Source organism: Neoarius graeffei, chromosome 13, assembly GCF_027579695.1.
Source record: "Neoarius graeffei isolate fNeoGra1 chromosome 13, fNeoGra1.pri, whole genome shotgun sequence".
In the NCBI taxonomy this organism is placed as follows: Eukaryota; Metazoa; Chordata; class Actinopteri; order Siluriformes; family Ariidae; genus Neoarius; species Neoarius graeffei.
Genome location: NC_083581.1, coordinates 9,383,917 through 9,409,780, shown reverse-complemented (window position 1 = coordinate 9,409,780; position 25,864 = coordinate 9,383,917). Strand labels below are relative to the sequence as shown.

Genomic DNA, 25,864 nt, shown 5'->3' with positions numbered 1-25,864 from the left:
GCTCCACCCTCTGAGCCTCCATAACGCTGCCCGCAGGCTTGCTGGAGTGTGTTATGTTTGCGAAGGAGGAGAAATAAGTCTGTGTTTTTGGCTGATGGCGGCTGAAGCTCAGCCCCGACCCCCGCAGGCCAGGAAGCCCGTCCTGATCAGCAGGATCGACGGTTTCCAGGACGCAGTGAACACCGCTGTGATCATCCCTAAAGAGGACGGAGTGATCAGCGTCTCTCAGGACAGGTGAGGTGTGTGTGTGTGTGTGTGTGTGAGAGCCGAGCCTCAACATGTCGGGCTCTGAACACCAGAACCGGGTCACCGTGTATGTGTGTGTGCGCGCGCACGCGCGCTCCTCTCTGATACCTGACGCTCACCTGAGCTCAGGATTTGCAGATGTTTCCGTCACGTGACCTACAACCCGAAGTGTAGTTTGGAGGAGAAAAATAATCGATTCCTCCACGCACCGTGATTTAACTTCGATATTGTAGTGAATCATGATGCTTCAGGCGTGATGCACTCCCATGTCGTGCTGTTGAAGGAAAATCATCAACACCAGAGTGGGGTGATGGAGTGGACTTCCTGTTACCAGCCTGAGGTTGGTTATTTTCCAATAATCCCCAAGGTGTGTTATTCTTCTTATACTGCAGTTTTTATTTATAACACTTTTTCATCTCATCTCATCTCATTATCTCTAGCTGCTTTATCCTTCTACAGGGTCGCAGGCAAGCTGGAGCCTATCCCAGCTGACTACGGGCGAAAGGCGGGGTACACCCTGGACAAGTCGCCAGGTCATCACAGGGCCAACACATAGACACAGACAACCATTCACACTTACATTCACACCTACGCTCAATTTAGAGTCACCAGTTAACCTAACCTGCATGTCTTTGGACTGTGGGGGAAACCGGAGCACCCGGAGGAAACCCACGCGGACACGGGGAGAACATGCAAACTCCACACAGAAAGGCCCTCGCCAGCCCCGGGGCTCGAACCCAGGACCACCTTGCTGTGAGGCGACAGCGCTAACCACTACACCACTGTGCCGCCTTATAACATTTTTTTTTTTAAATATACAATTGTCTTATTTATGGGTTGTTTTACAATCCGGGTACAAAGTTTGTGTCACAGGGGTCCAAAATTCAAATTGATTCAAACTGGTTCTTGTACCAGTTTTTAAGTGCAGGACAAGTTAAAGAACAGATTTCAGGTAATTTTTTGACGTGTGTATGGTAGTTTTGTGTAATCTGCTATAAGATGGGAGAAACAAATGAAGTGATTCTCGGAGAGGACTTTTTTTTTTTTTTGACAATTCAGAATCCACTACTTCCATAGTGCTTTTAAATATAAGGCTGTAAGCTTTGTGTTAGTTGTCTCTAATATTTATGTCCCAATATCTTGACCACATTTTAGGATGAAAAATAATCATTTTTAGATGTGTTATTTTATATTGAAAAATTAGCTGTCTCGGAGAGGACTTTTTTTTTTTTACACGATTACATTAGTCTGGCCTCGCTCGTAGACATTTCTGAAGGGTGTGGGAGGAACAACCTGCTGTCTTTCAGGCCAAGTTTACATTAGACCGTATCTGTCTCGTTTTCTTCGCGGATGCACTGTCCGTTTACATTAAACCGCCTGGAAATGCCGGGAAACGGGAATCCGCCAGCGTCCACGTATTCAATCCAGATCGTGTCTGGTCCGGTGCTGTGTAAACATTGAGAATACGCGGATACGCTGTGCTGAGCTCTAGCTGGTGTCGTCATTGGACAACGTCACTGTGACATCCACCTTCCTGATTCGCTGCCGTTGGTCATGTGACGCGACTGCTGAAAAACGGCGCGGACTTCCGCCTTGTATCACCTTTCATTAAAGAGTATAAAAGTATGAAAATACTGCAAATACTGATGCAAATACTGCCCATTGTGTAGTTATGATTGTCTTTAGGCTTGCCATCCTTCCACTTGCAAGTGGTAAGTGACGCGCATGCCCGATATGCACTGAGATCACACACACAGCGGCTCAGTCCCGAATTACTGCTGGTGCACTTCACTCGCACGCTCTGTGAGCTGCGCAGGGCCGGAGTGCGCACCCTCCAGAGGGCACTCGCTGTTCAGGGCGGAGTGATTTGGAGCGCAGGATGCCTGTGGAGCCAAGCGTATCCGTGTATTGGCGTTGCTGTGTGCAGGTGAATCGTGTATTGGTGTTGCTGTGTGCATGTTAATCGTTTTAAAAACGTTAATCTGATGATCCGCTGATACGGTCTAATGTAAACCCCACCTCAAACTGTCTCTGTGCGTATAGGCCAACGCTCTGACCAATCAGCGTGACTGTGACGTAGTCAGAGCGACAGAAAGCAGTGGGGGAGGCCTTGAAATAAATAATTTTTCAAAATGCGTATTAACAGGTTCTAGATATTAAGAAGTTTGGAGTCTGTACCACATACTTAACATACACTTTTCCAAGTGTTTTTCAAGGGTTTGCTTAAACTGTTTGAGAGGTTTTTTATTTTTATTTAGTGGTGTTTGGTGAAATAATTTCCCTTAAATTTAAAATAACGGGAAAATAAGAAACAATCAAAAAGTAATGTTTCAAAGCTGTTTATTAATTCTTTGTACTGCACAAACTAGCCCCATCCTTTTGGCTACGAGCGGAGCCAGCTGGTAGATCAGACTTTTGCCATAGCCGGTCGGCAAAACAGCAAAAACGTCCTTCTTGAAAAGGAATGAGCGGAGAGCCTCTTCCTGCTCATGTTTCAACGAAAACTCCAAGTCTAATTCTTCTAAAACTGATTCCAAAGCGGAGTCAAACTAGCGCTGTTCACTAGCCATAGCCATCTTTCCTGTTGTGCTTTCTCCAGCGTCGCGCAGCTTTGTCGTCACTCCTGCAAAAGCCCGCCCAAAGAATCCAAACAAAAACCTTGCGTTGTGATTGGCGGGCATGATTTGATGCCCGGGGTGTTTTGTTGATATGGTGCGAGGCTAGACCCACTCGTAGGCAAAAATATTTTTTGGCCGCTAGGTGGGTGGGTCTAGTTTACTAGGCTATGATTACATACTAATTTGATCAAAATAGTCTGAAAACTTACTGGCGTTCAACATTAAAACTTAACTATGTTTCCAATGATATGGAACCAAATATTTGTTTTATGGTATAAAGAATGATTTAAGATTTTGGAGCTACCTGTGGTCAAAAAGCACTTTTCCTAAATGACACGAGTAATTTTGCTAAATATGACACATATTGCCATACATTCACCAAAAATAACGTTATCACAATTTTTTTTGCATGGTAAATAGAGCTATCACAGGGCTACAATAATCAACCAAGTTTATTTAGTCAAGCCTTTTGATATTGAAGATAATAAGTGTTAAATATGATTTTTAGCTTGCGTACCCTGATTGTGAAACAACCCTTATTTCTTACTTCTGAACATGACTAAAACAAACACTGGGTCAAGTCTTGGCCTCAGGGAGAAGTGTCCAGTGCTGTCCAGTGGATTGACGCACCTGAGCCTTTTGTTCCCGACTGTAATCAAATACATCATTTATTCTGTCTTGGGTGTGTTTTTATCCCCTGCTAGCTGAAAGGCCTGAAGGGGGATTATGTCGTGGCGAAGCCTGTCCTGGAATCAACTCCTCTCACAATTTTTGGAGGAACTTGACGAAACTTAGCAAAAGGATTTGTTATAGAGATCTTGCAGTCACGTGACCGGAATGTAAACAGCCGCCATCTTGTCGGTAAAAAACACAGCTGAATACTGCTGCACTCGTATACAAAATGGATCAATTTCAACCGACGGACTACACGGCTCATTTTTCTAATGAACAGATAATTAGATATATGTCTAAAATAAACGACCTACAGATTAGTGACCCTTATCGATTACCGGACGTAGTTTTCACGACCGTATCAGTGGATATTGAACTGCCAGAGGTGGAATACCCAGACGTGTATAATTACCTCATTAATTTTCCCTCGTTGTTCAGTGGTGAAGCACTGCGTGCTTATAAATCTCTGGACAGTTATCTTTACAGAAATTCAGGATTTGTCAGCTGCCCTCAGATGTGGCATCTTGTAAACAAGAAAATAACAATCCTCATTGGACGGGTAAGTCACTTAAGTATTACTAGTACTGATACTAGATATATCAGTAGTATCTAGTATAGCACTGACCAACCGATTATAGAATAAGGTAATTCCAGCTGTAATTCCAAATCGTCCGTCTTGTTTACCATGGATCTGGTGTTGGAGAGGTAGAGGCTTGGCAGTGGAGATTTGAGTGGCTGTTTTCTGAGCTTAGTCAACAGGCCGGCTCTGCCTGCAGCCTCGCTTTTGCTTCCGCTCCCGATGCCGCCTCCTTCGCCTGCCAGACCCGATAACAATCCACGGAGACCCCGCTGGTCTCGCTATCTCATCCGGAATGTTGTGCATGCGATGGAAATCGCTACAAACCGTCATTTTCTGCTGGAAACCAATGTCCAGTAAGTCCATACGGTTGTAGTGGATATTGAAGTCCGGTACAGACGAACAACACGCAAAAATACACACAAAAAACATAAACGTGCACAGGTAGGGAGAGCTTGTAGCCGCAGCCATTGTAGTAGAATTGTATATAGTAGGGTTTTCCAGAAGAAAAGGTAGAAGCAGAAGTAGAACCAGAAGTAGAAGGCGGAAATATGGCGTTTGACCGACAAGATGGCGTCTGTTACAATCTGGATCAGCTGTGACATCACATGCAAGGTCTCTATAGGACCGTAATACACATTTTGCAATATATTGTAGCAGGGGTGGCACGGTGGCGTAGTGGTTGGCACGGTGGCGTAGTGGTTAGCACTGTCGCCTCACAGCAAGGTCCGGTGGCTGACAAGGGCCTTTCTTTCTGTGTGGAGTTTGCATGTTCTTGTATCCGTGTGGGTTTCCTTCGGGTGCTCTGGTTCCCCCCACAGTCCAAAGACATGTGGGTTAGGCTAATTGGTGGCTCTAAATTGTCTGTAGGTGTGAGTGTGAATGGTTGTTTGTCTCTGTGTCAGCCCTGCGATGACCTGGCGACTTGTCCAGGGTGTACCCCGCCTTTCGCCCGTAGTCAGCTGGGATAGGCTCCAGCTTGCCTGCGACCCTCTAGAATAGGATAAGCGGCTACAGATAATGGATGGATGGATACGGTGGTGCTTGAAAGTTTGTGAACCCTTTAGAATTTTCTATTTCTGCATAAATATGACCTAAAACATCCATCAAATTTTCACACAAGTCCTAAAAGTAGATAAAGAGAACCCAGTTAAACAAATGAGACAAAAATATTCTACCTGGTCACTTATTTATTGAGGAAAATGATCCAATATTACATATCTTTGGGTGGCAAAAGTATGTGAACCTTTGCTTTCAAATGCGGAAATGTAGAAAATTCTAAAGGGTTCACAAACTTTCACGCACCACTGTATCTGTAGGTGATGGAGGTGTATCTCTGCCCCCAGTGGGTCTCCTCCTTATCCTGACCAGGCCCTGAGTCAACATGTGTTGTAACTTATTACCCCATACAGTTTTCCTTCCCTTTGCAGTTTGTTTATCATCATGTGATCTGACCGTCATATCCTGCCTCATCATCACATGTTTTATCACCAGTCCACTGATGTGGGTGTGGCCCAAACTACACACTCTGTTCCAAAACCAGACCACATGCCACAGTTCATTAGTGTAGTGTAGTTTGGACCTTGTCTCGTCGTACACTGTGGGCTTTTTAGACCTGAAACACAAGAACAGGGTAAAGCGGCTAGAGATAATGAGATGAGATGACGCTTCAAGGTGTGCTGTTGGAGGTAAATAATAAATGACTGGCTGGTGTGATGTGGAGGAACCAAGTCCCCTGTTCTGATGTCAGAAATTGTTTAAGCTACAGCTTCACTTCTGTGGAACGTCCGCCATCCAGGTCCCCGTGTGAGTCGTTACTCTAGAAATGATACTGTGTGTGAATTATCTGTCAGAGCTGCTGTTATAGACACCGAGTCAACACCTTCTGACCAATCGGATTCAAGAATTCAACAGCAGAGTTAACGTGCTTTTGGAACAACTGTTTAAAAATATTACGTGTGTGCATGCAGGCTATTTCCAGTCTTGTTCAACTGGATTTTCCATATGCAAGCCATGATCAGCACTCTTCATTGTCTCTTCTTCACACTGCTCTTGTTCACTTGGATACGTGTCGTCATTTTCAGTTCTGAGGTCCTGTAATGTGAGGATAAATAAACTGTCCTGAAATCACAATGAGAGAACTGTGAACAGGGTGAATATATTCAGGATGTTGTAAACAATGTCATTTGATAATAATTAAGTTTATTTACTGTTAAACTGCTGTAATGTAAAAGGAATTAATCACATCGGTATGTGCAGTTATGGGAAATTAATCCACTTTGGGGTGGAAAAGGTAACTCTGCTTTATGACAGCGCAACTCCAGGTGTTTTCCTCCTTACACATCTCTCTCACACACACACCCCTACATTGTGCTTGTAAGCTTATGCGTATGATACGAGGTGTGTGGTGAGTAAGTGGACTAATGGACGTGTGTCTCTGTGTGGTAGGACGGTGCGTGTTTGGCTGAAGAGAGACAGTGGACAGTACTGGCCCAGTATCTACCACACCATGCCTGGTGAGACTCTCATCATTACAATCACAATGAGGCACAAGTCATTTCTGTAGTTTCACTATGTTTATGTACCTGCTTGTGTATTGTGTACATTAACACTGATTTAAGGTTTAAACAATGAAATGGAATAAAGCTTATTGTTTGAGTTAGCTTTGAGTAACAGATGCCCCTTTTCCACCAAAGCAGTTCAGTGTTGCCAGATTGGGCGGTTTTAAGTGCATTTTGGCGGATTTGAATATATTTTGAGCTGGAAAACGTCAGCAGTATCTGGCAACACTGAAGCAGTTCCAGGGCTGGTTCGGGGCCAGTGCTTAGTTTGGAACCAGGTTTTCTGTTTCCACTGACAAAGAACTGGCTCTGGGGCCAGAAAAACCGGTTCCAGGCTAGCACCAACTCTTTGCTGGGCCAGAGGAAAGAACCGCTTACGTCAGCGGGGGGGGGCGGAGTTGTTAAGACCAATAACAAGACCGCGAAAGATCGCCATTTTTAAGCGACGAGAAGCAGCAGCTGTACAAACGCAAAGTCATTTATTATTATTGTTGCTGCTGCTGCTTCTTCTGTGTTGTTTTTGCTTTGATATTCGTGCCAAGGTTTATGTAAACGTAGCGCCGTAACTGACGTATACAGCGACGTAATGACGTGGCTCCGCTTAGCACCGCAAGCTATGAAAAAGCAGTGTTTCCCCTAGAAAATGTTTGAAGGTGCGGTGGCAAGACCTGCGCTCAGACGTCCCACCCCAGTACGAGGATAAAAACAGCCAACAGCACAGAAGGCTATACATAGATTAATCCATCAGTCATGACTTTAGCCCACAACATGCCAGCACATAACTGCGCAGAATAAAATGCTAAAACAGCCAACAGTACACAACAAAAGCACCTCGGTAGTAGGCTAACTCAACTTAAACAACTTGCTTGTATCAGTACCAATGCAGTATAGAAACATTGAAAACAGAGGAAGCAGTGCACTCGGTGGTGCTAATAGAAGTAACCAATGACTTGCGTTTAAAACTTCCCAAAGGCCTGCCTGCGTCTGTCATTGGCCTGCACGAACTCCTTTGCGATGGCTGTCATGTCAGTTTGTTCCAGAATGTCACGGTGAATATGGCAGTTCATCAAGTCATTCAGTCTCTTGTGTCATTGTGGATCGGAGGTATGATTTCAGTCGACGCAGTGTGGAAAACAAACGCTCTGCTGATGCCGTGGGCACGAAGGCCAAAAGACAGGGCACCGAGGCCATAAAATAAAACAATGATTTTAAGTTCATGTCTATAATGAATTTAATTTAAGGACTAATGACTCTTCTGAGGAAGATTGGAGTCCCGGTCAAAACTATCAAGCAGGTAAAGAAACATCTACAATATTATGTCTGAAGATAAGAAAATATTGAACACATCTAAACTTATCAATCCATCACTCACTTCAAAAATTGTAAAACTTAAACCTATATCCTCCCGTAATTTTTGTTCAATTGACACCAAATGTGCAAGAGCATCTTCAGACTGTACTACTACGCAGATTTTTAATTAATCAAAATTGAGCCTGGAGTCCATCAAAATGTTTGACTGTAAATGGAACATATACTAGCGTGCAGGCTACTGATTAACCCATAAGAGCCCAGACCGATTTCTCGATCAAGGAAAATTATTGAGGAAATAAAATGAACTAAATAGACTACAAAGAAAACATTTCTGACCTTTTTATTTTTTAAAATAGCACTTTCATGTCTCAAGATCTGAAATATTAAATTGCAAATTTGCAGAACACTGCAACACTATTACACTGTTAACCCTAAAGTTCATTCTATGCAAACAGTTTGAGTAAATACCACTTTTAAAGCTTCGTTTTATTGCATTACTTAAACAGTATGAGTATATGAAGAGTATATGAGACAGTCATTGGGTGTACTCATTTTTGTAATTTAAACAAACTAAAACTATCGTGTTTTACCTCAGGCCACAGTGCTGCCCTGCTGTGATTGGCTCAAAACTCAAGACAAGTTGAGTTGACGGCTACAGAGGAAGTTGCGCCATTTTCTAATTTACACAGAGCAATTTAAGGTCTTTGCACTTTTGACAGCAAGCTAATTAGCATGTTAGCGGCTACAGTCGGTACTCTGCACGTTAAAAGTGGGTCAACGTTGTAACGACATCACGCTACTGTACAAGCAATGCTTATTTAACGGTAACAAACTTAAGCCCTATATGTTGAAATTCCTCTCTTATTCGTTCGTTAATTTATCACGCAGTCTTCCCTCCTTCTGTGAAAATTCAACGTCTCAGACGCGGACACAAGTGGGTGGGAGATGCGTTTGATTAAGTCTTCTGATTGGCTGGTGATTGGTGGGCGGGGGATGCATTTGACTAAGTCTCCTGATTGGCTGGTGATAGATTGGTGTCATTATAGCGTGTTGGAGCGGTTCATGCCAGGCTCGAGTCCGCTCAACGTCAAAAAATATTGGTTTAGCCTATTTTTAAAAATAATTTTCAAAAATTATTTTCAAAAAGTTACCCGGGCCACGGCCCCCCTTCAGGAATTCCTGAACGTGCGGCAGCAAAAATCAAGGTGCGGCAGCCTGCCGCAGCCAATTGTACATAGCGGAAACACTGGAAAAGCAAACTGGTTCTCAGCTGGCTCGCAAGTTGAACGAGTTGTGAACCAGCACTGGAACTGATTTGGTGGAAAAGGGGTAATACAGAAAAGTCACGTTAACAACCATGTATTGAGGTCATGGTAGGATTTAATAAGTAAATCTGGAGCTGAGGGGGGTAATATTTTCAGGGTGGGACTTGCAAGATTAAAGTTGTAAATTTACAACTTTAATTACTCAGCTATTCTCTGAGACAGCAATCACATGCCTCCTGGCTGCAGTGTATTCTGGGAAATATAGTTGAAAATCTGTGCTTTTATTATTTTACTTTGCTGATCGGAGAGGAGAAACTGCATTTTCTGTAAATCTCAGCTCAGCTGTGGCATCTGTGGTGTAATGAGGCTTGAAGTGAAGGGATCTGGCTCCTTGACAAACAAAAAAAAAACCTGTAAATTTGTGTGTGGTGTTTTTTTTTTTTTTTTTTTTTTTTTTTTTTTTAAATATTAAATTAGTTTTTTTTTCTCACAAGTTTGACTTTATGATCTCCGACAGTATCCGAGTTTTTTTTTTTCTCGTAAATTTGTATTTAATTACAGAAGAGAAATTTGAGGTTTTTTTTTTTAATTCTCTGAATATTACTCTCCGTCAGCTGCATGTTTTTTTCCTCCTTTACACTAATCCTAATGCATTGCTGTCGTATGATTTTTAACTTTCTTGTTTGTTTACTTTCTTTTTTTTGTCTAAATGCTGCCATTTGTACTGTCACTTCATTTAAGAAGGCGCTAACTACGAAATAGGGAGGGAAAGTGAAACGCAGCGATCCTCATGGTAGCGTTCCTAAGCCGAGAGCCATACTATTGAAAATCCCATAGACCTGATTTAAAAAAAAAAAAAAAATCCAACAAAGTTATGACATGGAACTTGTACACCCCCAAAAAATGTTGTGTATATGTTGGGATTATCTACCAACTGTGAAAGTATCAGGTGAAATTTCGCTGTCTTTTAAAAGATCGAAATTGCGCCTAACCTGTCAGAAACGGACTACAACCAAACTGTCTAGTCAGAGTCGCTCATATTACATCAGCAGTAGGCTTGGCTATCGCACGACCAGGAAGATCTGTGTATTTTGATCATGCTATATTTTGCGCCAGACTGCAGCCACCGGTCAGAGACGAATGGTTGCAAATTTTTTACTTTCCCAAAGGATCCCGAACAACGTCGGATTTGGATTGAAATAATCAGGTGAGTTGCATGTACACAGATTTGGAAAGGCGCTAGACTTGCGGTGACGTCACATACGCGACGTCTGGTCCATGTAGTCTTTGATCAGCTTATTAAAAAACATTCAAAACAATTCAAATCGTTGGAAAAAATAGTCTTATCACCAGGCTCGATAGAGCTGCCTGACATGCACAACATATGGAAGCCATTGTCTTAACTTTGAAGTGTAACCCGAAATGTAATTTTTTGAAAAAGATCTTCTCATTCATTTTGCCATAGAGGTTGGAACGCATCCAGTCGGGGGCGATGAGATTACGTTCCCTCCCTATAGCTATGATCACTTCCCTCAACAAATAAATGAGTATAATATTTCTGTCTCCTCTGTTTAAATGGGTTCATGTACTTTTTTTTTTTAAAAAGAACTTTTGTGAAAAAAAAAAAAATTTGATCATGTTTTGGGTCATAATTCTGCAGAAATCTAGAAAATTCTGAAGGGTTCCCAAAGTTTCAAGCACCACTGTAGGTGTTATTTTTATCAGCTGTGTTCCAGGTAATATGACCAGAGTTTACAGGTTTCAGCAAAATATTTCTAGCCCAATTACACCTCAGAAACTTCTCAAAACACCTGAAACTATCCCAAAAAAAGTTAGATTGGAAAGGGGAGTTTTTTCCTCCTCCCAGTTTTTCCATGGGGCAGGACGTATTTCACACACAATCTCTACCCTGTAATCCCATTTTCCTTTCTCAATCTCTGTAATTACTATACATTGCCTGGTTTAAAAAAAAAAAAAAACAGGTCAAATTATTGGCCTGCATCAAGTAAAGAAAACAACTAAGGAGATTTGAGCTGAAATGACTGGAATTAGGTTAAAAACTGACCAACACATTATTAAAACCTGGAAGGATAGTGGTGAACTGTCAGCTTTTGTGTGGGGGGTGAATTCTGACTGAGCATGATCAGAGATCACTTAAATGCTTGAAGTTGAATTGTAAAAAAAAAAAACAGTAGAACTCGCAGCTGTGCTTAATAGTGAAATTAAGAGCATTTCCATACTCTCCATGTGATGAGAACTTGCAGGGTTGGGACTAAATAGCTGTGTCCATAAGATAACCACTTATCTGTGAGACTAATCAGGAGAAAAGGCTTCAATTTGCTGGGGAACATAAAGTTTGGACTCTGGAGCAATGGAAAAAGGTCGTGTGGTCCGATGAGTCCAGACTGACCCCGTTTACTGAGTGATGGGCATGTCAGGGTAAGAAGGGAAGCACATGAAGCATACTGTAGTTTCCACTGTACAAGCCTCTGGAGGCAGTGTGATGATCTGGGGTTGATTCAGTTGGTCAGGTCGAGGCTGGGCAATAAATTGAAGTCAGCTGACGACCTGAATATATTGAATGATGTGAACCTGGTCAATGGGGTTCTTCTTCCCTGATAGGACAGGTATGAAATTGGGGCTCAGATTGTGAAAGAGTGGTTCAGGGAGCATGAGGAATCATTTTACACGAGTTAACCACCACAGAGTCCCACCTTAAAGGAACAGTCCACCGTACTTCCATAATGAAATATGCTCTTATCTGAATTGAGACGAGCTGCTCCGTACCTCTCCGAGCTTTACGCGACCTCCCAGTCAGTCAGACGCAGTCAGATGCGCTGTCACTCCTGTTAGCAATGTAGCTAGGCTCAGTATGGCCAATGGTATTTTTTGGGGTTGTAGTTAGATGCGACCAAACTCTTCCGCGTTTTTCCTGTTTACATAGGTTTATATGGCCAGTGATATGAAACAAGTTCAGTTACACAAATTGAAACGTGGCGATTTTCTATGCTATGGGAAGTCCGCACTATAATGACAGGTGTACTAACACCTTCTGCGCGCTTTGGCAGCGCATTGATATCTGAGCTCCATATCAATGCGCTGCCGAAGCGCGCAGAAGGTGTTAGTACGCCTGTCATTATAGTGCGGACTTTTCACTATAGTGCGGACTATTATTACACCAGTATAGCTCATCTTAATGGTTCTGTACATCATAGATGCACCATCTATCTCAGGGTTCTAACCAGACCAAAATATCAGCATACTAGTCCTAGTGACTGGGGGTTCAGGTGCCACCTTAGGCCCCCAAAAGCTCATAGGTTCTACATGCTTGGAGATGCATTCTAGTGTATTTCCTGGCACTTGCAGGCCTCCCTGAAAGTCACTCTCTTTTTTTTGGTAATATTAATGACTTTGCCAAAAGCTGCTGTGATTTTTTATATATATATATATATATATATATATATATTTTTTTTTTTTTTTTTTTTTTTTTTTTTTTATTGAAGACTTTTTTTATAATTTTCAACTATATTAGTGATTTATCTCATCTCATTATCTGTAGCTGCTTTATCCTGTTCTACAGGGTCGCAGGCAAGCTGGAGCCTATCCCAGCTGACTACGGGCGAAAGGCGGGGTACACCCTGGACAAGTCGCCAGGTCATCACAGGGCTGACACATAGACACAGACAACCATTCACACTCACATTCACACCTACGGTCAATTTAGAGTCACCAGTTAACCTAACCTGCATGTCTTTGGACTGTGGGGGAAACCGGAGCACCTGGAGGAAACCCATGCGGACACGGGGAGAACATGCAAACTCCCTCGCCGGCCACGGGGCTCGAACCCGGACCTTCTCGCTGTGAGGCGACAGCGCTAACCACTACACCACCGTGCCGCCCTTAGTGATTTATATTTATGGAATAAGAATAAAGCGACCAGCTGATGTTCAAGTGTCGGCTTTATTTTCAGCTTCAGCCATTCAATTACAATACATGACTATCACCTAACTCGTACCATACCTTCCCCTACTGACTGTTCCTCCTACGGTTTCAGTGCACAGTGTTGCATCATTTAAAAAAAAAAAAAAAATTGGTGCGTAAGCGCCTCTCAACATGGATGGCACTTTACCCCAAACACAGCATAACCCCTTTGGACACAAGGAAAAAATGCTATGGAACTTCATGTGTACAACTGTACACGTGTCTGAAGGCAATAAGGAAGGAGGTAAACTGGATTAGCATGATCAATGACAATCTCCACACAGAACTACTCGGGCAGCTATGCACCGGGTGCTTACATGGATGGGGAGTGGAGTATGTCCGAATATAGAACACTCGCATGGTGGCGTGCCATCGCTTGGGGATAAGAGAAAATTAAACAAAAGGCTACATTTTCAAGATTGGCAAGTCTTTTTATTAGTGTAGCAGTAACTTTTACAGGTGTGCCAGCAATATTGTGGGCGTAGCGGTAAGGAAACACTGCGTATCAGCCTGATATGCTGAAAAGGCCTAGTTAGAACCCTGTATCTCTATACTGCTTATCTGTCAGGGTCGTTGGGAAAGCTGGCAACCTGTTAACTGTTAACACATTGGTTAATGGGTTCATTAAAAGTTAATTCACTGTAGCACATCTGTTGTGTGCATGTTCTTGCCAGTCCAGACTTTACAGGCACAAGATCAGATATTAAAAGGCTCTTGTGCATGCCTTGTGTGTGTGATGCTGACTGTAATTGCAGTGGTGTGTGTGTGTGTGTGTGTGTCTTTTTGCAGCTCCCTGTTCATGCATGTCTTTTAACCCTGAGACCCGAAGGCTTTCAGTTGGAATGGACAATGGAGTCATTTCTGTAAGTGAGTTGTGTCTCTGTGTCTGTCTGTCTGTCTGTCTGTGAGAGACTCATTTCCCATCTGTACAGGAGTTCACCGTCTCTGAGGACTACAATAAGCTGACTCCAGCTCGCTCCTATCAGGGTGAGTGGGGAGGTAAACATTAGAATGTATTACACAGTGTGTATCTACTGCTGAGTGTGTGTGTGTGTGTGTGTGTGTAGCTCATCAGGGTGCAGTGACCGTGGTGTTGTTTGTGTTGGAGATGGAGTGGGTCCTGAGCACAGGTCAGGATAAGAGTTTCACCTGGCGTTGCTCAGAGAGCGGCCATCAGTTAGGGACCTACAGGATGGCTGCGTGGGTGACTGGACTACAGTATCCTTATATTAAAACACACACACACACCATCTCCTGTAGGAAAGTGAACAAAACTTGCTCAGTGGAAAAGCCAATTCACTGAAGCGTGAAAGACATTGGAAGTGAAAGATGCCGTGATGTTTGCCTCTGGTTGTGGTTATTCTCACTTTGTTCTGAATTTCTCAGTGAACTTTGACTTGTGCTTTCACAAGCTTGAGTCTTGTGAGCCAATAGAAAACAAGATTTGTGGTCTCATTTGTCTGGAAAAAGTGGAGGGGCTGCTTATTACAAATTTTCTTGCTAGCAATGTGTTTTTCTATGTATATACAAATCATTATACCTCTTTTGAAATGGCTAATTTATTTGTTGTACAGACTGAAATCAAACCATTCAAAAAAACTTTTTTTTTCCAAGCTTTATTTACAGATTTGCCCATACAGCATCAGACTCATGAAAAAAGGTGACCGTTTTGAAAAATGTTAAGAAATGGAAAAACTAGACTATGGCGGTTGGAAAAGTCTTCAGTTGCTTGATTTAATACTACTACTTCATACAGCCACATTTTGATTGAATTAAGCCATTGATCTTTTCATATTAGTGTTTACTAGCTCAGCACATGGAGATTAGGGAAGCTTTTGCCAATTCTTCCTTGCAGAATTGTTAAAGTTAAATCAGATTCTGTGGTGAGCAGCAAAGGATTGCTCTCTAATGGCCCTTTTCCACTACCCTTTTTCAGCTCACTTCAGCCCGACACGGCTCGCGTTTCGACTGCCAAAAACCAGCACGACTCAGCTCGTTTCAGCCCTGCTTAGCCCCTAAAACTCACACCGTTTTGGAGTGGGGCTGAAGCGAGCCAAGCCGTGCCGAGTGAGGCTGGGGGCGTGAGCAGACACTCCCCTGTGCACTGATTGGTGAGGAGGAGTGTCCTCACATGCCCACACACGCCCTGCAAGCGCGCTGGGATCTGTAAACACCGCAAACCCGGAAGGAGAATAATTATGAATTACGAGAATTTCTGAAGCCTTATGCGCCTCGCCTCATCTATACGCTCTTGCCAGTATCTGTTGGCGTTGTCGGTGACAACAAACCACAGCACCAAGACCAGCAACACTAACGACTCCATGTCCTCCATGTTTATTGTTTACTATTCGGGTCGTGAGACTACCGCTTAAAAGATCACTGATGTCACTGTTTGCGCTGCTTAACGACATCACCTGACGTCCACCCACTTTCGCTAACTCCACCCAATGTGTCCACCCACTTCCAGCCAGCACGGTTCAGCACGGTTGTAGTCGAAATGCAACTCCAACAGCCCCGCTCAGCCCGACTCAGCACGGCTCAGCTCGACTCAGCCGCGTTTGTAGTGGAAAAGCGGCAAAAGTCCATCCACAGATTTTTGTATTGGATCGAAGTCTAGGACTCTGACTTGGCAATCTTTCAAGGCACTGCGCTGTTCTGCTGGTGGTATGTTTAGGATCGTTGTCATGTTAGAAGTTGAACGACCTGCCCATCTTCAGCTGTGTAGCAGAGAGAGACAGGTTTTCCTCAAGGATTTGGGTGTACTTAAGAGCATCCATTTTCCCTTCAATCCTGATCAATTGGCCAACCCCACTGAAGAGAAACCCCTACAATGGAATGCTGCCACCACCATGCTTCAGTTTGGTGTGTTTGGCAAAAACCAAACTTACCGCTGAGAGTTCAGTTCAACAAGGTGACTTTTTTTTTTTTTGGTCTCATCTGACCTATAGCACCTTTTTCCACGTGGTATCAGAACCTTTCAGGTGTGTTTCTGCACAGAGTGAGACTGCATGAGGCACTTTTTCAGAAAAGACTTTTCTTGTCACTGTGACATGCAGGTCAGCTTGTGAGATCGGTCCGTCATAAAGACGTGTAGCTCCTTCAAACCTGCCAGGAGCCTTGTGGTAGCTTCAGGAATAAGACAAAAGCTCCATTACTATTCTGAACATGCCACGACCACACGAACTCATTTGGAGCTATTCTAAGGCCAAGTTTACATTAGACCGTATCTGTCTCGTTTTCTTCGCGGATGCACTGTCCGTTTACATTAAAACGCCGGGAAACGGGAATCCGCCAGGGTCCACGTATTCAATCCAGATCATGTCTGATCCGGTGCTGTGTAAACATTGAGAATACGCGGATACGCTGTGCTGAGCTCTAGCTGGTGTCGTCATTGGACAACGTCACTGTGACATCCACCTTCCTGATTCGCTGGCGTTGGTCATGTGACGCGACTGCTGAAAAACGGCGCGGACTTCCGCCTTGTATCACCTTTCATTAGAGTATAAAAGTATGAAAATACTGCAAATACTGATGCAAATACTGCCCATTGTGTAGTTATGATGGTCTTTAGGCTTGCCATCCTTCCACTTGCAAGTGGTAAGTGACTTGCGCACAGCGGCTCAGTCCCGAATCACTGCTCGTGCACTACACTCGCGCGCTCTGTGAGCTGTGCAGGGCCGGAGTGCGCACCCTCCAGAGGGCACTCGCTGTTCAGGGCGGAGTGATTTGGAACGCAGCCGCTGAGGAGGAAGCGATGAGCCGCACTGACACATTTCAACTTGCGTGCCGAATTAGTCATGTGATTAGCGTATCCGTGTATTGGCGCTGCTGTGTGCACGCTAATCGTTTTTAAAAACATTAATCTGATGATCCGCTGATGTGGTCTAATGTAAACCCCACCTAAAGTCTGGAAGTTCTACTTGCATCTTCAGGACTGTCTTACACACACACACACACACCCCTGAGTGCATGTAATTAGGTTTCAGAACGCAAACAGAACGATGTGGTGCTTTAGACCTTGATGTGTGTTTTGTAGACTACCGCACGCGCACACTTCCTTAACAAGCTGTTTGTCAGGTTTGATGTGGAGACCAGACATGTGTTTGTAGGGGATCAGTCGGGTCAGGTGACCATTCTGAAACTGGAACAAGACAACTGCAGTCTGGTCACCACCTTCAAAGGCCACACGGGTACACACACACATACATACATACATACATACACACACACACACACACACACACATATATATATATATATATATATATATATATATATATATATATATATATATATATATATATATATATAACTCTCACCAACAACCACAAGAAAATGTGTTCGGTTCCCACTAAAGGTTTATTAACCTCTTTTAACTCTTATGCCTTTTGATGTAACTTCTGCTTTTTGTGTGTAGGCAATGTAACAGCCTTGTGTTGGGACCCTGTCCAGAGGGTGTTATTTTCTGGAAGTTCAGATCATTCCATCATTATGTGGGACATCGGGGGTCGTAAAGGCACAGCCATCGAACTGCAGGGACACAAGTGAGACTTGCGCGCACGCACAAAGTGGTTCATTCTGCATGTAATAAGTGCTGTAACGTTAGATGCTTCTGCAGAACAATAAACCTGTGACGTGAATGTGACTCATGGTTTCTTGAGCTAATTTAGATTAAAAATATAAATTCACCATCAGTCATACATGTATGACTTTATATCGCTGTTGTGCTATAAATTGGTGGAGAGAATTTTGCTTTGTGATATTAAGGTGTGTGTGTGTGTGCGCATGTAGTGACAAGGTACAAGGGTTGTGCTATGCTCCACACACTCGTCAGCTTATTTCCTGCGGAGCTGATGGTGGAATTGTTGTATGGAACATGGACGTCACACGACAAGAGGTGAACAGAAGACACTATCAAATTTCCTTTTCTTTTGACTTGTGTGTGTCTGTTGTGTAAGATGCAGTGTGTGTTGGGGGGGTGGGGGTGTTAATTAATTTAATTAATTTTTTCCTCCCCAGACTCCTGAATGGCTGGACAGTGACTCTTGTCAGAAATGTGAGCAGCCGTTCTTCTGGAACTTTAAGCAGATGTGGGACAGCAAAAAGATCGGCCTGCGCCAGGTTTCTCACACACACCCCTAACACCCAAATCACCTGAATGTGCATTGAGTGTATAAGGGGAAGAGTGTGTAGTAGAAGGTGGATTTTTTTTTTTTTTTATTAATTAATTAATTGATTGAAACACACACTGTCCACAGCAGCAAGAATAATGTAACTGAAGCATTTTGTATGAAGATGAGTGAAGTATCCTGATCCTGTCCATATCCGTGTAGAACATTGTTTGTGCCATTGACGAAATGTCAGAAAGCTGACATTTTGGATACGAGTTGTGGGAATTTGTCTTCACGTTCAACATGAGTCTGTTCATGTCTTTTTTTTTTTTTTTTTTTTTTTTCTGTTTGGTTTGTTAGTCAGTTTTGTTCCTGCTTCTTCATTCACACGTGTTGCTGATAAAGTTCATCTGTATAAATGTTCAGAAAACATCATTGGTTAGTTTGTGTAGTTTAACACATGGTGGCACGGTGGTGTAGTGGTTAGCGCTGTTGTCTCACAGCAAGAAGGTCCGGGTTCGAGCCCTGTGGCTGGCGAGGGCCTTTCTGTGCGGAGTTTGCATGTTCTCCCCGTGTCCGCGTGGGTTTCCTCCGGGTGCTCCGGTTTCCCCCACAGTCCAAAGACATGCAGGTTAGGTTAACTGGTGACTCTAAGGTGGGGTTTACATTAGACCGTATCAGCGGATCATCAGATTAACGTTTTTAAAATGATTAGTGTGCACACAGCAATGCCAATACACGATTCGCGTGCACACAGCAACGCCAATACACGGATACACTCAGCTCCGCAGGCATCCTGCGCTCCAAATCACTCCGCCCTGAACAGCGAGTGCCCTCTGGAGGGTGCGCACTCCGGCCCTGCGCAGCTCACAGAGCACGCGAGTGAAGTGCACGAGCAGTGATTCGGGATTGAGCCGCTGTGTGTGTGATCCCAGTGCATATCGGGTATGCGCGTCACTTACCACTTGCAAGTGGAAGGATGGCAAGCCTAAAGACAATCATAACTACACAATGGGCAGTATTTGCATCAGTATTTGCAGTATTTTCATACTTTTATACTCTTTAATGAAAGGTGATACAAGGCGGAAGTCCGCGCCGTTTTTCAGCAGTTGCGTCACATGACCAACGCCAGCAAATCAGGAAGGTGGATGTCACAGTGACGTTGTCCAATGACAACGCCAGCTAGAGCTCAGCACAGCATATCCGCGTATTCTCAATGTTTACACAGCACCGGATCAGACACGATCTGGATTGAATACGTGGACCCTGGCGGATTCCCGTTTCCCGGCGTTTCCAGGCGGTTTAATGTAAACGGACAGTGCATCCGCGAAGAAAACGAGACAGATACGGTCTAATGTAAACTTGGCCTAAATTGACCGTAGGTGTGAATGTGAGTGTGAATGGTTGTCTGTGTCAGCCCTGTGATGACCTGGCGACTTGTCCAGGATGTACCCCGCCTTTCGCCTGTAGTCAGTTGGGATAGGCTCCAGCTTGCTTGCGACCCTGTAGAAGGATAAAGCGGCTAGAGATAATGAGATGAGTTTAACACGTAGTTAAGTGGCAAGTTTTGTGATCAAGTTGCAGGTAACCGGAGCACCACTTTTACATCTTGCATATCCAGTAAGAATCGGTAGCATTTTGTTCGTTTATCTCCCCCATTAGACGGGAATAAAACATGCTGTAGCCGTGTACTGAATGCTCATCTCTGCAACCCTGAATGAAATGCTACAGTACAATCCCAGCACTTCAGGTCCATGAGCAGGAAACGGTGTGAATAATCCTCACTCATTAGTGAACAGGGCAGATTCAGAAAAGTGTTACGGCACGCTGTGTAAAGTTGATGTGCTCTTCCCCGTAGCATCACTGCAGGAAATGCGGCCAAGCCGTGTGTGGAAAGTGCTCATCCCAGCGCTCCACCATCCCCCTGATGGGCTTCGAGTTCGCTGTGCGAGTGTGTGATGAGTGCCACAAGTCCATCACTGATGAAGAGTGAGCTGTGCTGTTCAACACACACCTCTTACATATTGGATTTTTATCCACCTGCTTTCCACGCGTTCTTGTTTTCTACATCTTTACATGTTTTTAATTTGTAAATAAGAGTTTACTGCATAGTTATTTGTTTACAGATACTTACTAGCTTACAGAATTACTGCCGACTCTATACCACAGCAGTGTCCTAATGATTTGATTTTTAGTTTATTAAAGAGCAACTTTTTTAAATCCATTTATACCTACTTGGTCCCTGTAATCACTTAAACAGTAGCAGCTTGTTACAGAGAACCTGGAAAGTTTTTAAATGTGCTTTTTCCTCATGACTTTAACATGAAGCTCTGACTGTTACAAAACCCTGACACTGTAAACTCCTTCCATAAATGTCTCCTGACAGAAACTTCACCCTATCAAAGATTACATGTTTTTCCCGGCTATACCTTTAATAAAAACCCAAGAATTTGGCACACAAGTTTTAATTTATTTTGGGATTTCTGAAATCAACACAGGGTCAAAGATTTACATACACCCACCTAGATTATTAGTTCAGTGGTGCTAAAAGTTCCAAAATGTTTTAACTTTCAAAGATCAAGGTCTGTTAACTTCCTGTTAGTGATGATTGATTGACTGACTAAAGATGGTAGCTTCTTTGTGCACAACATGAGTTTGATCAGTGCTCACTACTGGACTGACCAACAAGTAAAAGTCCAAGGAGCTCAGTGCAGATCTGACAAAGAGGATCACACTCGAAGGATTTACACTCAGGAATGTCTCCTAGGTGGGGTTTACATTAGACCGTATCAGCGGATCATCAGATTAACGTTTTTAAAAAACGATTCGCGTGCACACAGCAACGCCAATACACGGATACGCTAATCACATGACTAATTCGGCACGCAAGTTGAAATGTGTCAGTGCGGCTCATCGCTTCCTCCTCAGCGGCTGCGCTCCAAATCACTCCGCCCTGAACAGCGAGTTCCCTCTGGAGGGTGCGCACTCCGGCCCTGTGCAGCTCACAGAGCGCGCGAGTGTAGTGCACGAGCAGTGATTCAGGACTGAGCCGCTGTGCGCAAGTCACTCACCACTTGCAAGTGGTAGGATGGCAAGCCTAAAGACCATCATAACTACACAATGGGCAGTATTTGCATCAGTATTTGCAGTATTTTCATACTTTTATACTCTTTAATGAAAGGTGATACAAGGTGGAAGTCCGCGCCGTTTTTCAGCAGTCGCGTCACATGACCAACGCCAGCGAATCAGGAAGGTGGATGTCACAGTGACGTTGTCCAATGACGACGCCAGCTAGAGCTCAGCATAGCGTATCCGCGTATTCTCAATGTTTACACAGCACCTGATCAGATACGATCTGGATTGAATACGTGGACCCTGGCGGATTCCCGTTTCCAGGCGTTTTAATGTAAACGGACAGTGCATCCGCGAAGAAAACGAGACAGATACCGGCTAATGTAAACTTGGCCCTAGAGCCATTTCTAAATCACTGCAGATTCCAAGATCATCAGTTCAAACAACTGTATGTAAGTACAAGTTAATGGGAGGTAGAACCACTTTGCTTGAAGATCCAAACTGTCCCCCTCAGATGAGAGGAAATTGGTTCAGATGGTCAGAATAACCCATGAACCACCAAGGCACAGACCTGCCATGAACTGGAAGCTGCTGGAACACTGTCTAGTCATGCGAGTTTTACACCATGAACTGAGAGGCTGCCGTCCAAGAAAGAAGCCCCTGGTCCAAAATCTAAACTTTCAACCTTGACTAAAGTTTGCAACTGACCACATGGACAAAGAGAAATCCTTCTGGAGGAAAGTTTTTATGGTCCGATGAGAGAAAGCTTGAAGTTGTTTGGCCACAAGGACCAACGGTTCACTGTACCAACTGTTAAGCACGGTGGTGATAGTATCAGGCTCTGGAGCCGGTTTGCTGCCAGTGGAACTGGTGCGCTGCACAAAGTGGATGGAATCATGAAGAACCTCAGAATTCTTCAACATAACCTTAAACCATCAGGAACGTGGACACAGTTGTGTGTTCTAACAGAACAATGACCCAAACACACAGCAGAGCTGGTTGTGGAGGATAACACTAAGCTTTAAATTAGTCCTGACCTCAACACTATCGAAAATATGTGGACTGTGCTTAAAAGTCAAGTCAGTTCCAGGAAATGCACAAATTTAACGAAACTGTACCGATTCTCCCAAGAAGAGTGGACCAACCAGAATTCTGACTCAAGATTGTTGATGGCGAACAAAAGCATCTGGTCAAGGTGAACCCTGCAAAGGGACATTTAGCCAAATATTAGGTGGCTGTATGGATAATATTGACCCTGTTGATTTCAGAAAACCCAAACTAAACTCAAATTTATGGATTTTTTTCCCCCTATTAAAGATGTTGTGATTGTTGTGCCACAGAAAAAGAGCACTTCAAAGAAATTGGGATGTTGCCGTGACATGAATGTCTGTCTGTGTGTAAACTTCTGACCACAGCGGTGTGTCTAATAATTTGTCAGTGAAAACTGTGCTATTTTCAGAACACAACTGAGAATGTTTGTTTAAAAACCAGAAAACAAGTATTGCTTTTTATTTTATTTTTTAAAAACTTTTATTTATTTTTTTGGTCAGGCGAGCACCCACAGCAACATTCCATGACAGTAAACATACTGTTATGTATGTTCACTATGAGCCGACCAGGAGCTGGTTGCTGACCTCCGGGACGGACAGGGTTATCAAGGTTTGTGTACACACACACGCACACAGAAAAGAGGAGCATGTGTGTTTTGTAGGGCTATAAGATATAAATAACATTCCACTTCTCAAAGATATTTTCATTACACACATACTTCGCGGTATACACTGCTGTAGATGTTAAAGGTCCCATGGCATGAAATTTTCACTTTCTGAGGTTTTTTTAACGTTAAAATGAGTTCCTCTGACCTTAAGTCACCCCAGTGGCTAGAAATTTCATAATGTGTAAACCAAACTATGCCCAACATTTGAGAATGGCGCGCCAAAACGGTGCGTTGATAAACTCTCTTCCCTTGCCTACGTCAGCAAGGGAGATGATCCCCCACGCCCCCCCTCTGGATTCCCACCCACTGTATGGATTGCCCGCCCAGCTCAAAAGTTGCCACCAAACATGAAGTTGCGCTGTACATGGATGTGACAACACAGAAAGGAGTCTGTTTTTACTGCCGACGGGAGAGCCCCTGAAGACGCAGTGGCTTAATTTTATTTACTCCAATAATACGCCGTCGAGTCTACCTAAGACGGTGTATGTTTGTCGGACGCATTTTCCTGATGAATGTTTCCACAACTTGGGACAGTACAGGGCAGGTTTTGCACATCAACTGTCACTGAGGCCTGGGTCCGTACCAAGCATCCCTGCCGCATCAGCCACAAACACCGAACGAGTAAGTGTATAACTGTTAAGTCGTTTTGCCGTGTTTTAAAATCGGTGCGTTAGCCTTGCAATGGCTACATTAGCTGTGCAGCTAACCGCTTCCTGCAGTTAGCCAGGTACTCTGCGCTACAAAACCAAAAAGCATGCAGCATGCTCTGTTATAATAGCCAATCAAAACAGTTTTTACAAAGACACCCACATTTTTTTTTTAAGTCACTCGTTCATTTTATTTGTTTGTTTGTTCAGTAAAAACCCAAACATTTGTTGAATTTATTTTATTTCCTCGCGTCGCACCTTAATGACGTCAGCGCGCGGTATTTTTCCCTTCGCTTTGTTCCTTCTCTCTCGCCATAGTAAGACACCCACATCCGCTTGTTCTGACCCACTGGAGGTAGCGTCACAGTGCTGTTAGCCAATCAGAGGTAACACGTTTACATGTCATGAATATTAATGATAAGACCCGCCCCCACCCTCTACCCTTCCCCCTCTCCTGCTTCTCATTAGCAAAACGACGCACTGGGAAAAGCGCTGAAATGGGGCTTTCTCCCAGGAGGCTATATCTACGTGCCGAGGGTTCATTTCGAGAAAGGCTGCGGATATAACATCCGGAAACCTCCACGAGCCCGTTTAAAGCATCAACAAACCACCATGCCATGGGTCCTTTAAGAAATGTTCAGCAAAACAGTGCTCTACACTTTTTAGTTTAATTTCTATTTTAGTTTATTAGCTACAAAAACAAATTATTTAACGTGCAGGGGAGGGATGGGAAACGCATTCTTTTCATTTGCACTTCCTCTGTTTTAAAGGTTCAGTACAAAATGTTAGCATCTAATCACCTACTTCCAATCAGTTTGTATTTAAAAAAAAAAAAAAAACCTAATATGAAACGGTATCATACTAACCCAGAAATGTGGATTGTGACATCAGTATAATTTATCTGCTACACTTTTTCACTATCTTGAACTCTGACCTCAGCCAATAGAAAACAAGAAGGCAGGACTTTGGTCTCTTTTGATCAGGAAAAAATGGAGGTGCTGCGAGTTATTACATAGCGATCAGACCTAGCTGTTTTCACACTAATTTGGCATACAGCTAGAAGAGAGATTGGTCTCTTTCGTCAGCATATGCTCGTGTTTCTGTGGTAAAGTTTTCCTCTGTGCTAGAACATTCTCTGGTTAGAAATATTGGTGCATGTGACTTTTGAATAATAATCGGTGGAGTCATTGTGTCTGTGACCAGTAAATGAAGTTTGAATATCGAATTGTATAATTAACGTGTGTGTGTGTGTGTGTGTGTGTAGCTATGGGACATGACACCTGTGGTGTCCTGAAGATCACTACAGCACTCACTGCAGAGGATGTACCGGTACACCATGGAGAAACAAGGACCTTGACAGTGTAGCACTAACAGAGGGTGGAGAAGACGCCCAAGGCGTGGGTGTGTGTACAGGTGTAGTCATGTTCTGGTGGGTCAGTCCTCACTGTTCTGTAAATACTTGTACTATTTGTGAACATTACAATGTCCTTGAAGATTGTACTTTTTTTTTTTTTTTTTTTTTTACCCCACACATTCTCATGTTTTCAAAAAAGCTTGTATTTGCACGTCTTTATATGTGGAGGAAAAAAAAATCACAAAAAAATAAACAAGGTGATTTATAGATTTTAATGTAATTCTTTTGCATGGGTGGGGGGAAATGATCAAACTTTTTTTTTATATAGGAACAGAAACTACTGATCTGGGAATTTCACACACTGTTTCCTACAGTCTCGAGAGTTTCACACAGAATGGTGTGTTTTAGAAAAAAAAAAATCCTGTGAGCAGTAGTTCCGTGTGGAATTTCCTTGTTGGTGAGGGATTGAACTAACAGGAACTCGCTTTTTACAACAGTGTTGAGCAGAAAAGCATCTCAGAACACACAACACAACCTTGAGGTGGATGAATGATAACAGAAGAGCACATCAGGTTCCACTTCTGTCAGCCAGGACGAGGAGAGTGAGTCTCCAGTGGACACGGACTCGCTCATAGGGCTGTAACGATACACCCAACTCACGATTCGATTCGTATCGCGATTTTTGACCCACGATTCGATACGCCCACGATTTTTTTTTTTAAATTTTTTTTT

At 43.4% G+C, this 25,864-nt stretch overlaps 1 protein-coding gene across 1 annotated transcript; it reads left to right on the top strand.

The window, feature by feature from the left end:
- On the top strand, positions 1 to 25,401 carry wdfy2 (WD repeat and FYVE domain containing 2). Its single transcript, XM_060937228.1, has 12 exons — positions 1 to 234; positions 6,562 to 6,629; positions 14,021 to 14,094; positions 14,164 to 14,218; positions 14,299 to 14,449; positions 17,309 to 17,421; positions 17,649 to 17,775; positions 18,023 to 18,128; positions 18,251 to 18,352; positions 20,201 to 20,331; positions 22,965 to 23,073; positions 25,043 to 25,401. Exons 1-12 carry the CDS (start codon positions 95 to 97, stop codon positions 25,070 to 25,072), a joined length of 1,206 nt encoding a protein of 401 aa, XP_060793211.1. The 5' UTR covers positions 1 to 94; the 3' UTR covers positions 25,073 to 25,401.
- The last annotated feature ends 463 nt before the right edge of the window (positions 25,402 to 25,864 follow it).

Bases quoted from the DNA above. Each gene is read 5' to 3' on its own strand.
- wdfy2 (XM_060937228.1), top strand. From the start codon at position 95: ATGGCGGCTGAAGCTCAGCCCCGACCCCCGCAGGCCAGGAAGCCCGTC. The intron at 235-6,561 runs GTGAGGTGTGTG...TCTGTGTGGTAG, and splicing joins ATCAGCGTCTCTCAGGACAG to GACGGTGCGTGTTTGGCTGA. The intron at 14,219-14,298 runs GTGAGTGGGGAG...GTGTGTGTGTAG, and splicing joins TCCAGCTCGCTCCTATCAGG to CTCATCAGGGTGCAGTGACC.